The sequence below is a fragment of the Cebidichthys violaceus genome, unplaced genomic scaffold, assembly GCF_023349555.1.
Source record: "Cebidichthys violaceus isolate CVI_PGR_0920_01 unplaced genomic scaffold, fCebVio1.0.p SCAF_3, whole genome shotgun sequence".
NCBI lineage: Eukaryota > Metazoa > Chordata > Actinopteri > Perciformes > Stichaeidae > Cebidichthys > Cebidichthys violaceus.
Window position 1 is genome coordinate 3,134,495 of NW_027176483.1, and position 14,644 is coordinate 3,149,138.

General features: G+C 49.5%; 1 protein-coding gene and 1 pseudogene across 1 annotated transcript in view; one reads left to right on the forward strand and one right to left on the reverse strand.

Annotated features, from left to right (window-relative positions):
* Positions 1-13,086, forward strand: part of lrrk2 (leucine-rich repeat kinase 2) — a 27,187-nt gene extending 14,101 nt beyond the window's left edge. Inside the window, 47 exon segments of the mRNA XM_068723981.1 lie at positions 26-225; positions 316-569; positions 1,586-1,734; positions 2,494-2,587; positions 2,710-2,896; positions 3,015-3,196; positions 3,988-4,211; positions 4,331-4,413; positions 4,415-4,459; positions 5,154-5,340; positions 5,343-5,371; positions 5,464-5,476; positions 5,479-5,528; positions 5,530-5,613; positions 5,615-5,666; positions 5,834-5,922; positions 6,181-6,371; positions 6,505-6,590; positions 6,593-6,658; positions 6,766-6,785; positions 6,787-6,910; positions 7,024-7,059; positions 7,062-7,217; positions 7,398-7,429; positions 7,432-7,546; positions 7,657-7,685; positions 7,687-7,770; positions 7,895-7,960; positions 7,962-8,018; positions 8,020-8,093; positions 8,933-9,093; positions 9,227-9,397; positions 9,555-9,587; positions 9,590-9,654; positions 9,802-10,014; positions 10,596-10,789; positions 10,926-10,998; positions 11,088-11,169; positions 11,172-11,251; positions 11,253-11,278; positions 11,351-11,396; positions 11,398-11,524; positions 11,686-11,819; positions 11,821-11,911; positions 12,254-12,289; positions 12,292-12,321; positions 12,417-13,086. Of these exon segments, the coding sequence (XP_068580082.1) occupies positions 26-225; positions 316-569; positions 1,586-1,734; positions 2,494-2,587; positions 2,710-2,896; positions 3,015-3,196; positions 3,988-4,211; positions 4,331-4,413; positions 4,415-4,459; positions 5,154-5,340; positions 5,343-5,371; positions 5,464-5,476; positions 5,479-5,528; positions 5,530-5,613; positions 5,615-5,666; positions 5,834-5,922; positions 6,181-6,371; positions 6,505-6,590; positions 6,593-6,658; positions 6,766-6,785; positions 6,787-6,910; positions 7,024-7,059; positions 7,062-7,217; positions 7,398-7,429; positions 7,432-7,546; positions 7,657-7,685; positions 7,687-7,770; positions 7,895-7,960; positions 7,962-8,018; positions 8,020-8,093; positions 8,933-9,093; positions 9,227-9,397; positions 9,555-9,587; positions 9,590-9,654; positions 9,802-10,014; positions 10,596-10,789; positions 10,926-10,998; positions 11,088-11,169; positions 11,172-11,251; positions 11,253-11,278; positions 11,351-11,396; positions 11,398-11,524; positions 11,686-11,819; positions 11,821-11,911; positions 12,254-12,289; positions 12,292-12,321; positions 12,417-12,541 (4,745 nt within the window). The 3' untranslated portion in view covers positions 12,542-13,086.
* Positions 13,087-14,164: 1,078 nt separating this feature from the next.
* The window catches only part of LOC137881937 (sodium-dependent neutral amino acid transporter B(0)AT2-like), a 4,813-nt pseudogene continuing 4,333 nt past the window's right edge, over positions 14,165-14,644 (reverse strand).

The following is a 14,644-nucleotide window of genomic DNA, read 5'->3' on the forward strand; positions in this document are numbered from 1 at the left end:
TGAATTGATTTGTCTTCTCCTCCAGCGTTGGGCTCTGGCGAGAGCTCCGCCGCTCTGTCCAAAGAGAGGGAGCGGATCCTCCTGCTGGACCTGTCGGGTAACGAGCTGGACTCTCTGTCCTGTCTGATGGACGACGGCGGCTTGGTCCAGCAGCAGCTGGGGCATCTCCTCCGCCTGGACCTGAGCCACAACAGTCTGCCGGAGTTCCCCTCCGCTCTTTGCCAGGTATCTGACGATGGCCGAATCATCAATGCGTCACAAGATTAAAAAACGTGCACTGAAAGCTCGTGTTTTTTCTTTCCTTTTTTCTCGCAGAGCTTGAGGAGTCTGACCCGACTGGACCTGCAGGGCAACCAGCTGCGGTCTCTGCCGGCGGAGCTGCTGCTGTCGCTGCTGTCTCTGAACACGCTCAACGTCTCTCGCAACTGCGTGGGACCCCTGCTGAGCTTCGACGCCGCCGTCGCGTGCCCGTCGCTGCGGCAGCTCAACCTGTCTTTCAACAAAATCGCCGCGTTCCCTCAGGGGCTGGACCGCGCCACGGAGCAACTGGAGGAGCTGGTCCTGGAAGGGTGAGCTGCAGGGAGGGAGGGAGCGAGAGAGAGAGAGAGAGAGAGAGAGAGAGAGAGAGAGAGAGAGAGAGAGAGAGAGAGAGAGAGAGAGAGAGAGAGAGAGAGAGAGAGAGAGATCTTAACATTGTCCCGGAGATAATGGGGATAAACAATTCATATTTGAGGGATTTAAGTCACATCTTTGCTTTTCATTGGTCTGTTTAAAAGTGGGGGCGGGTCTTAGATTGTAGTGAGATTAGGAGCTACTTGTTTGATTGGTTGAGTTTCTTTGAGAATACAAAGAAATTGATCTTTGTAAAATCTGTTGCTCTTATTGTTAAATAGTTGACCGGGGATGTGAGCTAAAATGGGGGGAAAAGGCAATTTTCATTTAATCTCTACTTTTAAGAATATTCAGGCGTTACAGTTGGAATGTGAACAAATATTTAAATACCCTGAATAAATACAAATAAAACCACAAAATCAGAACAAAGAAAAATGGACAAAAAGTTGCAGCGAAACTTGGATCAGGGGTAAAGAGAGTCACTCAACAGAGACTCATTCACTCCTTAACAAGTAATATCCTGCCCTTCACCTCCTCCATGTTTGGACCTTTTGTTAACGAACTTTAAGTTGGACACAAGTAACAACAACAACACTTGTTGTTGGCTGAAAACCCCAAATGTTCCCGTACCGGAGCCGTGGACGATAAGTCAATAATGTCAATTGAGGTTTTTTGAAATGTCGTCGTCGTCTGTGATGAACGGTCTGGAAATATGAGTAGATTGTTATCTGCTGTAAATCCAAATCACAGTCGACTTACTAACTTTAAAGGAGTTTAAATGGTGCTAAAGAGAGTTTGATTTCATGTTAATCATGGGAGGATATTTGTTAGTGCAGTCCTTCATAAGAAATCAAAGTCTCCCCATTTCATGAAGACGGTGAACATGTTTTTCACAAACGGGATTAAAATCCTAATAATTGGCGTCTTATTCCCGCATGCTTGATCGGTTCGCTCCCTTCTTTCCTCTCTCCAGGAACAGTTTGACTGAGCTCTGTGTGCCGCCGTGTCTGCCGGAGATCAAGCTGCTCGACGTGAGCAAGAACAGCGTGGAGAACGTTTCTCCGGACTTCCTGAGCGGCTGCCCCAAACTGGAAACGTTCAGCGCCTCCACGAACAAAATCTGTGAGTCCTATCAACTTATTAAACAGCATTTGGGCTTTATTTGTCTGCTTTCCGTGTAATCTATAATGCACTCGAGCAACATGTGACCATCAATGAGATCACTGGTATGTGGACAGACCAAGCAGACGCGTCAGAATCAGCTTTGAAGGCATTCTCTTAATCACATTTACTACGAGGAACATTGAACCGATTATGAAACGGTCTCAATTTGATACTGATGCCTGAATACGACTGTTTGGGAAATTCACTCGAAGCCGATGTAAAAGACATTTATTCTTGCAAGAAGGAGACAGAGTTGAAACACATACAAGTCACGCATCAAGGCTGCTCAGAGGTCTGTCTCTGAGTCTCTGATATTTATACCGCGGATAACACACAAGTGCGTTTGCACGGAATCATTTGCATAAAGCTACGTGACCCGTCTTGAACTCGTTCTTCTCGCCTTCCGCACAAGCAAACGTCATCTTGACGTTTAGTAAGATATACAATCGCCCCTCACAGAAGGTCACAGCGACTCCAAAACGAGGAACATCTGAGGTAGCAAGTGTGAAGAGAGTTCACACAGGAGCCACAGACTTCACGGAGCCTTGTACGTTAAACAATGAGAAAGGATCATTCTAAAAGTTATTTTTCTCCAACAATGACGAACAAAAGTGAACGTCAGCGAGAAGATGGTCTATTTCTATAGAGTTATTCTTAATGCTCGTGGCACTCTGCTGTTCCACGTTCATATTTTGTGATCTTGACTGTCCTCTCCAGGTTCTCTGTCTTATCTCCCGTCCAAGATCACAACGCTGAAACTGGCAAACAACAGCTTCACCGACGTTCCCGAGGCCATACTCAACCTCCCAAAGTGAGTCGAGATAGTTTCCACTTTTCTAATGTTTACGACGTTGTGGACCGTGACCACCGTTTCACGCGTCCCTCCCCCTTTTGTAGCGCTAGCGCTTAGCTCTCATGCTTCCATGTGTGCAGCTTGCGGTCGGTGGACATGAGAACCAACTGCATCGCTGCTCTGCCCGGCCCGGGACTCTGGGAGTCCAGCAACCTCAGAGAGCTGATGTTCAGCCACAACGCCATCAAGGTTCTGGATCTGAGCGGGCCGATCCACAAGTGGACCAGGCTGGAGAAACTCCACCTGAGTGACAACGAGCTCGCTGAGGTTATTATTCATTTCTTCTAACAACCATAACTAGTCAGAGTCACTCTCTCTTGTGAATGCTGTGAACAGTACAGCGGTACACACCGGTGTGAGTGACAATGGCGTTGTCTCTGGTCAGATCCCCCAACAGATCGGCCAGTTGGAGGGACTCACCTCGCTGGACGTGAGCCGGAACGCCAACGTGCGCTCCTTCCCCGATGAGATGGGGAAACTGGGCAGACTGTGGGACCTCCCGCTGGACGGCCTCCGCCTCCAGCTGGACCTCAAGCTCATCGGCAGCAAGACCAAAGACATCATCAGGTCAGCGGCTTCACGTAGTCTGAGACTACATCCACGATCTCCGTCCACATGGCGTTTCAGTCATCGTTTCCGAAATGATCTCCGTCAACACCACACTCCTGAAAACGAATATCACGTCTCTCTCTCTCTGTTTCTGTCTCTGTTTCTGTCTCTCTCTCTCTGTCTCTCTCTCTCTCTCTCTCTGTCTCTCTCTCTCTGTCTCTCTGTTTCTGTCTCTCTTTCTCTGTCTCTCTCTCTCTCTCTCTCTCTCTCTCTCTCTCTCTCTCTCTCTGTCTCTCTCTCTCTGTCTCTCTGTTTCTGTCTCTCTCGTTCTGTCTCTCTGTTTCTGTCTCTCTCGTTCTGTCTCTCTGTTTCTGTCTCTCTCGTTCTGTCTTTCACTCTCTCTCTCGCTCTCTCTCTCTCTCTCTCTCTCTCTCTCTCTCTCTCTCTCTCTGTCTGTTTCTGTCTCTGTCTCTCTCTCTCTCTCTCTCTCTCTCTCTCTCTCTCTGTCTGTCTCTCTGTCTCTGTCTCTCTCTCTCTGCGTTTCCGTCCGTCCAGACAAATACGCTACCCGGAGTTTCTAAACGTATCCGGCTTCGGGAGCGTTTCTAAACTCCTCCGTTTACGGTGCTCGAAAAGGCCGGCGTAGTGTGGACGCTCAGTGTAACCATATGCGTTTTCAAACAGAAACGGAGTAGTGTGGATGTAGTCTGAGGCAAATGAACGCCGCCCCGCATTTACAGTTTTACGATCGACTCGTCTTGAATGTATAATAAGCTCATAATCGCTACTTTTTTTTTTTTTCTCCCCAGGTTCCTGCAGCAGCGGCTGAAGAAGGCGGTGCCGTACTACCGCATGAAGCTCATCGTGGTGGGGAACCGCGGCAGCGGGAAGACCTCCCTGATCCAGCAGCTGATGAAGCTGAAGCGCTCCCAGTTGAACTCCAAGCTGGCCGCCGGCGGCATCGACGTCCGGGACTGGGCCATCAGGGAGCGGGACAAGAAGAGAATGGTGCTGAACGTCTGGGACTTCTCAGGTCGGTCGACACGTATACGGTTATGTCGTGCATGTTGTGAGACGTGGGGGGTGGGGGGGGGGGGGTTCCTCCTCTTCAGCTGATTTTTAAGTTTCACTCCCCCCGTCTTCACCACGCAGGAGGAGAGGAGTTCAGCGGCTCTCACCCTCACTTCCTCACCTCCAGAGCGCTCTACCTCGTGGTGTACGACCTCAGCAAAGGAGGCCGGCCAGGTGGACGAGCTCAAGCCCTGGCTGTTCAACATCAAAGTGAGTCACGGAGACGTTGAGATCAAAACCCAAATTTATACATGGATGCTGCTGAGCGATGAATAGAACATCAAGAATAAGAGAAACTTAGATTATTTCTCAAGCAATATTTTAAGATGTACTGCAAGTTACTAAAATGTAATCATTAATAAGGGAACTGCGTCATTTGAAACTATTCTGTAATTCTAATAATTCTAATAATAAAAGCATCTCATGATGGAAACTACAGCGGCCTATTTGGGCAATTGTAGGTACAAAAAAAAAGCCGTATCCAGGGTAATATTCTGAGAAACAGCTTAGATATTCTCTGAAATGAAAGTAGTACATTCACAAACAAACAAAAGAAACTTTGACTGTACTCTGAGATTGTTAAATCATAAACTTCTCTGAGATTAAAGTCACAAACTTAAGAGGAAGAAGAACTCGAGTTAAACCCCGTCAGGCCTGCAGAGGACGAGTTAATCAAATTATACTTTGTAATCAAGTTTAGCCAGAAGGAAATACTTGTAACTTTATCTCAGAATCAGCATATCATCTCAAGCATCCGGCCCCTTTAGGGACACCGCAGGGAATTCTCTTAACTTTACCCCCCCCCCTCTTTATCTATAATGGGCCTACTATGGCCGACTGGATCCACTTGTTCTCAGATAAGAGAAGTGCGGACGTGAAGATGTTTCCTCCTCTTCCACTCCAGGCCGTGGCCCCCCTGTCCCCGGTCATCCTGGTGGGAACCCACACGGACGTGAGCGACGAGCTGCAGCTTCAGGCCTGCCTGACCAAGATCAGGGAGGAGCTGCTGAACCACCAGGGCTTCCCCGCCATCAGGGACTACCACATGGTCTCCGTCTGCGAGGACTCGGACGCCGTGGCCAAGCTGCGCAAGGCATCGCCAGGGAAGTCGCCAGCTTCAAGGTGAAAAAAGTACACACCGAACACACACTTCTCTCTGGTCTAGCTCCGCTCTGTCCTCACCTCCTCCTCGTCTCCTACCCCCGCTTCCACAGATCCAGGGCCAGCCGTGATGGGCCAGCTGGTTCCGGACAGCTACGTGGAGCTGGAGCGCCGGGTTTCTGCAGGAGAGAACCGGGGTTCCCCCGGAGTTCCCCGTTCTCAGGCACCGGGAGCTGCTGCAGCTCATCCAGGAGAGTCAGCTGGCAGCTGGAGGAGGCGGAGCTGCCCCACGCCGTCCACTTCCTGAGTGAAGCCGGTGAGTCGGGGACCAGGTCCGCTGCACACGGCGTCACACGGGCCTTAATATTACCTCGATATACCTTTTTAAATTAGTCCCAATTCTCCTTCATCTTAGCATCACTTCAAGTCAATAATCCGTCTGACCAAGCCTGATTGTCTCCGTCTCCTCCTCTGTCACTGAAGGGGTTCTACTGCACTTTGACGATCCTGCTCTTCAGCTCCAAGACCTCTACTTCATCGACCCGCAGTGGCTGTGCAACATCATCTCCCAGGTAGCTTCACCCGAACACACGGGAGACGATCTCGCGCGCTTCAGGCCGCAAAACAAATCTGTTCTCGCTTTGTACTGGGCATGCTCAGACGATGTGCGTTAGCTCCAAGCAGACATCAGCTGTTCCTAATCAAGTCAGAAGTCATTTTCCCTCGTAGACTTCTATACCACCAGAGGAGTCGCCCCCTGCTGTCCAGTAGAGAGAATGCGTCGTATCTGTCGGGTGCACTCATGCTCTGCTGTCTGTTCTTCTGTGCAGAAACTGACGCTGAAGAGCGGCGGCGGCTTCTGGGAGCATCCTAAAGGAGTCGTTCAGCGCTCGGTGGTGGAAAAGTTTCTGTTCGAGACCAAATGTTTCCCCAAGAGCCACCTGACGCAGTTCTTCAAGCTGCTGGAGAAGTTTCAGATCGCTCTACCCTTCGGCGACGACCAGCTGCTGGTGCCCAGCAGGTATGTGTGTGTTTATTAAAAGGAGCAGCTTCAGATGCAGGAGGTGTTTTCTAGGGTCGTGAGGATCGTAGAGAGACCAGATCAGCATATTTCGAACCTCTCGTCTCTTCTTTTTTTTTTTTTTTTTTTACAGTTTGTCCAAACACAGACCGGTGATCGAGCTGCCTCACTGCGAGAACTCCGAGGTGATTGTGCGTCTGTACGAGATGCCGTACTTCCCATGGATTACTGGTCTCGCCAGATCAGCCGCCTGCTGGAGGTCTCTTCTTACCTGCTTTGTGGAAGAGGTAAACTGAGTACTCTCTCGTGCTCTGCAGACGCAAATGCATAAAAAAAATGCACAGCCGAGGGTTTTTTACAAAAAAATGGAATTATCTCGCCGTGTGTTATCCAGGAAAAGCGATGCGACCCAACCCGGATCTACTGGAGGAGAGGCGTGTACCTGAGCTGGTCCCCGGAGGCCTACTGTCTGGTGGAGGCTTCCTCAGAGGAGAACCCCTCCAGCTTCGTCAGGATAACAGTGCCCTCTTCACGCAAAGGTGAGGTCGTTTTTAAACATATCTATATATATATATAAATATATATTGTCTTATTGGCTAGATATCTTTGAGAGGGGACGGAGTTAATCGTTGTGGTTCTTCCCCCCCCACAGGCCGGGTGCTGCTGGGCCAGGTGGTGGATCACGTTGACTCCTGCTGGAGGAGTGGTTCCCCGGCCTGCTGAACACCGACATGCACGGCAGCGGCGAGGCTCTGCTGAAGAAGTGGGCTCTGTACAGCTTCGAGGACGGGCAGGAGTGGAGCAAGATCCTGCTGGAGGACCTCTTCACCTGTTTGAAAACGGTACGTAAATCACACTTAAAAACGACAACAACAACACTGTTTCCTCTGGTCACCGTAGTATGAAACACATGTGTTTGGTTTCTAAAAGTGCTCAGAACAGAAGAGCCTCACTTTAGTCGTTCCTCAGGAGTGGTTCCAGTTATCTAAAATCTGTTCTGTCGAATGATTTCGTCGTCGATCGTAGACTTCCTGCTGGTGAACCCGGAGGACCCCCGCCTGCACGCTCCCCGGTCTCTCAGATCGCCCCTGACTTGGTGCTGAGTGACCAGCCTGCAGGAACAATACTGGACGGTGAAGAGCTGCACATAGACATGTCCAAAGAGAACCGGCTGGGTACGCCACAGCAAATTATTACCGTATTAACTACTTTTGAGGATCTACGTGGTTTTCCTCTCTTCTTGTCCCTCGATGCCTGAGGAATGTTAAATAGGTTTCTCTTGCAGGGGACGGAGGCTTTGGGACGGTGTATCGGAGGCGTCTACAAAAACGAAGAAGTGGCCGTGAAAATATTCAACAAGCACGCGTCTGAGCTCTACATCTACAGACTCCTCAGACAGGTACCCGCCGGCCACTTTTCGATAAACGAGAAACCAAAAAGCGCCCCCCCCCCCCCCGGGTGGTTGCCCTGTCCCGCACCGCGCCTTGCTTCTCACTTCCTCTTCCTCCTCCGTTCGTCTCCAGGAGCTGGTGGTGCTGGGTCGCCTCCGTCACCCCAGCCTGGTGGGTCTGCTGGCGGCCGGCTCGTCGTCCTCGGGTCCTGGTGATGGAGCTGGCTCTGAGAGGCTCGCTGGACTCCCTGTTTGAAACGCGAGCACGGCGGCCTCAACAGGAAGCTCCAGCACCGGATCGCCCTGCAGGTGGCCGACGACTCAGGTACTCCGTCTGACTTTACCTCTTTAGAATTAATTTAGAAAAGTGTGATCAAAGTATGAAATATGATACAATACAGTGTACATCTGATGGAGACTGTATACATATATCCTGTGTTATAATTCCCATAGTTGCAATACGACATAATCTTTTTATAATGCATCATAATAGCTGTTATAAGTCAATCTAAACATTCTTATAATCTGTTATTAAAGTCATAAATATTGATAATGCTTGATAACAATAATCATAACACGTTTATAAAGCATTTTATGATAACTTATAAGGTACAGTGTATCTTTTGTATTGTATAATTCACATTGTATTACAACAATGCGAATTATAATCACATTATAGTCTTTTTATAATGTGATTATAAAGCATTATAATGCGTTATAATGTGTTATAATCACATTAAAATGCATTATAATGCGTTATAATCATATTATAACGCATTAAAATGCATTATAATGCGTTATAATCATATTATAACGCATTATAATGTGATTATAACACATTATAAAAAGATTATAATTTATTTGGTACAATGGGAATTATAATAGTTTTATGGTCCGTGCAAAAGAAAAGTCTGAAAGTGACCAGCAGTTATGATATTTGACCTTATAAGTCATTATAAAATGCTTTATGTGTTATTGTTATTGTTTTGAAGCATTATAAATATTAGTGAGTGCTTAGGACTTTAATTATGAAGTGCTATAAGCTGATTGTAATGCATTATAAGTATGTTTATAATGCATTACAGTCATGGGCGTCACAGAAAAAAGTTACCAATATTTAAAAAGAATTGAATTGAGACTCCTCGGGTCGCTGTTCGCTCTGTGCGATCAGGTTCCTCCACTCGGCCATGATCATCTACCGGGACCTCAAGCCCCACAACGTCCTCCTGTTCAACCTGAAGACCGACTCCGAGATCATCGCCAAGATCACCGACTACGGCATCGCCCAGTACTGCTGCAGCATGGGAGTGAGGAGCTCCGAGGGCACGCCAGGTCAGACGCCTCCTCGCACTCAGACGCCCTTATTTTGTTCGTCAGGGTCTCTGGTTATTCCCACCCTTCGTATTCATGTTCATCATGAGTCATTGAACGTCTCACCTGAGGAGCTTCCTCTACATCCGTGCAGGTTTCCGAGCGCCGGAGGTGGCCCGAGGCAACGTGATCTACAACCAGCAGGCCGACATGTTCTCCTTCGGCCTGCTGCTCTACGACCTCCTGACCTGCGGCGAGCGGATCTCCGACGGCATGAAGTTCCCCAGCGAGTTTGACGAGGTCGCGGTGCAGGGGAAACTACCGGGTAACCGCGGGAAGAGCTGAATTTAGAGAGTCGTGCGTCGGTGGTGTTCACAAGGAAGTGATAGAAGCAAAAGTGTAAAATAAGAGTGATGATAATAATGAAACAATCTTCTAAACACTTTGTCTTTTGATGTTTTCATGTGTATAAATAAACACAGACCCGGTGAAACACTACGGCTGCTCACCCTGGCCGGCTTCCAGGCTCTGATGAAGGACTGTTTGAGGGAAAGCCCTCAGGGTCGACCCACCTCGGCTCAGGTGAGGACCTGAACACCGTGTGAGCGCCGTAGGGACTGGCTGTGGTGGAGCGCCCCCCTGGTGGTGCTATTAAAAGAACCCCCATTGTGGCTTTAATTAGACGCCGTTCGACGCACGGTTGAGCGGTGTCTTCTGTAATGTGTGCAGGTGTTTGACAGGCTGAATTCTGGGGGGATGTTGTGCCTGATGAGGGAGCTGGTGGTCCCCCGGGTGTCCAACGGCGAGTGCCTCGCGGTGAGCGGTGGCGACGGCGGCGGCCCCCCGAGCAGCCACCGAGCCTGGGTGGGCGGAGGCAGCAGCGCCCGGAGACTCGGCTCCATCACGGCCGTGGACCTGGAAGACGGCACCGTCGCGACGCAGGTACCAACGGCGCCGAATGATTCCCTGATCTCACACGTTCGGCTTGATTTTCGGTGAAACGGGGCTTATTGTAAAGCTTTTTTTTCTTAAATACTGTATTCACCTACTCTGGTGTTCATTTACAAGGTGTCTTGCTCTCGCTCTCTCTCTGTCTCTGTCTCTCTCTGTCTTTCTCTCTGTCTTTCTCTCTGTCTCTGTCTCTTTCTGTCTCACTCTGTCTCTCTCTCTGTCTCTGTCTCTCTCTGTCTTTCTCTCTGTCTCTGTCTCTCTCTGTCTCACTCTCTCTCTGTCTCTGTCTCTCTCTGTCTTTCTCTCTGTCTCTCTCTCTGTCTCTGTCTCTCTCTGTCTTTCTCTCTGTCTCTCTCTCTCTGTCTCTGTCTCTCTCTGTCCTTTCTCTCTGTCTCTGTCTCTCCTCTGTCTCTGTCTCTCTCTGTCTTTCTCTCTGTCTCTCTCTCTCTCTCTGTCTCTCTCTGTCTCTGTCTGTCCTCTCTGTCTGTCTGTCTGTCTGTCTGTCTGTCGTGTCTGTCTGTCTGTCTCTCTCTCTCTCTCTCTCTCTCTCTCTCTCTCTCTCTCTCCTGCAGGAAATAGACACCAGTCCCGTCTTGTGTCTCGTCACCGTCCGAATCCCGAGCGAGGCGTGCGATTGGCTGGTGGCCGGCACCCAGTCCGGCTCCTTAGTGGTCGTCAGCACTCGGGACGCGTCGACGCGGCACCGCCTGCAGAGCGTCACGGACGCCGTCACCTCGCTGTACTTCCACGTCCATCCTCCTCGCACGTAAGATTTCAATATTATTTATTTTTCTTTTATAGAAATCGTGTTGATGAAACTGTTCTGCTGCCAAAGTTTCCATTTTGTGTAAATCATATAGAAGATCTGACGATCTGCACTTTATTCCTTTCTGTCTTTCCAGCCAAAGAAAGAATTACTTGCTGGTTGGGACGGCCGACGGCGTTCTCACCGTTTACGAGGACTCTGTTCTCGAGGTAAATATCCACCCCGGGTCTCTCCTCCCCGTGTTCCGCACGCGTGCAGCTGCGGTCTCTGACGCTCTTCCGGTTCTCCTCCCTCCCAGCAGGAGAACGGGCAGCCGGTGAAAACGCTCACCGTGGGAAACGTCAACACGCCCGTCGTGTGCCTGGGCCAGTCGTCTCACCCGCGGACAGCAGGTCCGTGTGGGCCGGCTGCGGCGCCAAGATCCTCTCCTTCACCGCCGACTACGACGTCTGCAGGAGCGTCCGACACGAGGCCCAACCTCGCCCTGCAGTGAGTCCACGTCTAAAGAGACAAGAGTCGGGGTCAGAGTGAAGTCTAAATCATTCTGTCTTTGTCGTTCAGGCAGCAGCGGTCGCTGGGAGGTGAGGCCTGCGTCTCCCGACTGGCCTGTGGATAAATACGTTTACCTGAGCAAAGCTGGGACGACGAGCGTGGAGGTTTGGGACAAGAGGGGCGAGAGGATGGTGGACTACGTCGACTGTGCTCAGATCATCAGGTACAAACGCACAGATATATGTATTCAGTAGGTGTGCTGCTGTATTTCATTTGACTTTTGTTGTTTTTTAGTGTTTCTTGACACAGTAGAGAATGAGCACTGTGTGGAGAAATGCGAAAAGCGTGCTCTCAACAGCTGTGTCTCCTCCTCCTCTTCCTCCTCCTCCTCCTCCTGCAGACAGGGACTCTGGCTGCAGAGGCGGGAAGGGCGGCGAGGGCGGAGCCGCCCACCGAGGCGACTCCCTCCTGGGCCAGAGTGAAGGCCCTGCTGGTGCAGAGCGCTGCAGCGCTGTGGATCGGCACCAGAGGGGGCCACCCTGCTGCTGCTGGAGCTGTCCAAACACCAGACGCTGCGGGTCATCGGGCCCTGCTGCGACTCCATCCGCTGCATGGCCTCTGCGCTCAAAGGTGGGTGTTTTATTTTGAAGGTCTCATGTTGTAAAACAAAAGTCGATTTTTTTCATGTCGTGTTTCATTTGCATTTTGTTCCACGGCTTAAAGAGTAACTTCCTGTCTCAGTTTGGCGTATGAACGAACGAACGAATGAATGAAAATAGAAAAGGGAAGGAAGTTAAAGTAAAAATAATACCACAGCTGGGTTCTTCTATTGTCTTCTTTCGTAATGAGTCATTGGTCTGTGAGCACGGATGTGTGAAGAAAGGTGTGAAACAACCGCGCATGCTGCTCACACCTCGCCTCGTCTCCCGTCTTGAATTCAATACGACTGATCCTCTTCTTTTTCACCACTAGAAACACTGAACTGGAAGAACGCGGTTCTGGTTCTGGGCAGAAGATTCCTCAAGACGCGAATCACTTTGGTGAGTCTGTCGGCTTTCATTTGATCGTGCGCCGCGCTTTCTCATGCGGTGGGTCTAAAAGACCTCTTCTTTTATTTTTGTTGTCCTGCTCTCAGACCAGGAGTCGGCGCTGATGGTGTGGAACGGCACGCTGCCGATGGAGGTCAAAGACCTGAACAGACACTGCGAGAAAAGAGAGCGGATAGCGGCCAATATGAGAGAGCAGCTCCATCACGACTGAGCCCCACGCCTGCGTTTTTTTTATTATTCAGCGTTTCTTATTTCATTTAAAGTTACTGTCGGAGTAAAACCCCGTTATCAGCGCTGATGGAAGAGAGGCACGGGAGAGGACCGGGACCAGGACTGAGCGGGACCCCGGTGCTCGGGAAACACTACCACTTTTTTTTTATTTATTTTTTTTTTTGTACGTTACAATTGAATGAATCGAAAAGAATTGATTTGCACTTATGAAATGATTTGCTGTGTTTTGTAATTCATGCAGAGAGACACTTTTCTAAAAAGGGACACACGGATGGACGATTCCTGATGAAGTTTGTTTAAAAAAACCCAATTTAAACGTGGAAAGAAAGCCAAAGGAAAGTGAATGTTTGATTATTTATTCTGGTGTCTGTGAACGGAACACGGAACGTCTCCAATGGATTCGTACAAAGTTTTTTATGTCATTTTTTTGACGGCGTCAAACTGTCGGAACAATACTGTTTGATGTACTGTGACGGCTCTCCGTTAATGTCAATGAACACAGAAGTAAAAATACTTCTTAATTAAGTTTTTGTTATTTGATTTTTTTTCTTCTGCTTCTCTGTTCTTGTACAGTGAATTTCTTTCCACTTTGTGTTTTGAGATATTTCTGTATGCGTTCAAAGAGACAAAAAGGACAGACACACGATCACGTTAGTTTCAGTGTATGGATCATATTTGATCTTTAATTTTTTTTGACGGGGAAAAAAAAAAAAAAAAAACATCGCAATTTGAAGCCATTTCATGGAAAACATTATGTACAAAGGAGGGACTCAGTCCCTCACGGACACGGACAGCAACATTAGTAAAAAACAAAGACACGAGAGTTAAGGATTTGAAGTACTTCTGACCTTTTGAAAAAACATGGTGTTATCCAAAACTATCAAGATAAATATATTTATACTATTTATATTATATTTACAGAATACCTTAAAATATACAACGTCCATCATGTATTCTATAAACAAATATAAATGACTTAGGCACACTTTTGTCTCAAACGATCACGGGAATTAGTCGGACCTAAACTTTCACCGAGAAACCAAAAAAACAAAAATGGCCGACCGGAAGCGGCTGAACTGCTACTGATCTCAGGACTCGTTGTGGGGGGGAAGGGGGGGGGGCATAATGTACACAACCATATTTTACAGCAGGACTCAAAGCTGTCTTCGGTCTACACCGCCCACAGACGCAGTCCCAAACATCACCTCCTGACCCCCTCCTCCACCTCCTCCTCCTCCTCCTCCCTTTGCTCCTTCAGCGGACTCCTCTAGGCCCGGTGGGAGCGTCCGCCACCGTTTATTGCTCACAACTATCCTCTCGACTCTCTCCGGTGGCAGAGGGAGGGAGCGAAAAAAGGCCGCGAAAGGGAGCAGGAGCTAGAGAGGAGTTTTGGAACCGAGCAAGTGGGTGACGAGGGTTTTTTCTTTTTCTTTTTTAAAAGGGTGGAGACAGTCATATAAGGTTTCAGAGACGACAAATAAGAGCAGCTACGATATCTACAGAGAATATACAGTACAAGTGAAATATACATGTATGATACGGGCCAACTAAACGCACACAGAGGGGTGGAGGGTGGGGGGGGGGGTGTCACCAGCCGGTCAGTCTATAAGTCCGACTCTGGGCATGGTCCGGCATGTCGGCCATCAAGTAACCCGATACCGTAGCGGCCGTTGGGTGCGGTGTCCGCATCGGGGCCATCCGCCGCCGCCGCTCTGCTTGCGGTAGATGCTGTTTGCCGGGCATCGGCGACGGCGCCTCGCTGGGCGACTTGCCGTGGATCAGGCTGGTGTCGTCGTCCTCCTCCCCCGGCCGGGCGGTCTCCTTGATGATGCGGCCCTTCTTGTAGGAGACGGTGGAGAGGCCGCTGGCGCCGTCGTCGATGACGTTGAAGTAGCGCAGGCAGAAGACCACGGGCACGGGCAGGATGGCCATCACCACCAGGGAGATGCAGACCGCGATGCCCCACGGAGGGAAGTGCACCGTCCTGCTCTTTGGCCTGGAGGGAGAGACGCGAGAGGGGGGGGGGGGGGGGGGGGGCGACAAAGAACGGCAGGTTAGTGACAAATGTCATATTTTAGACATG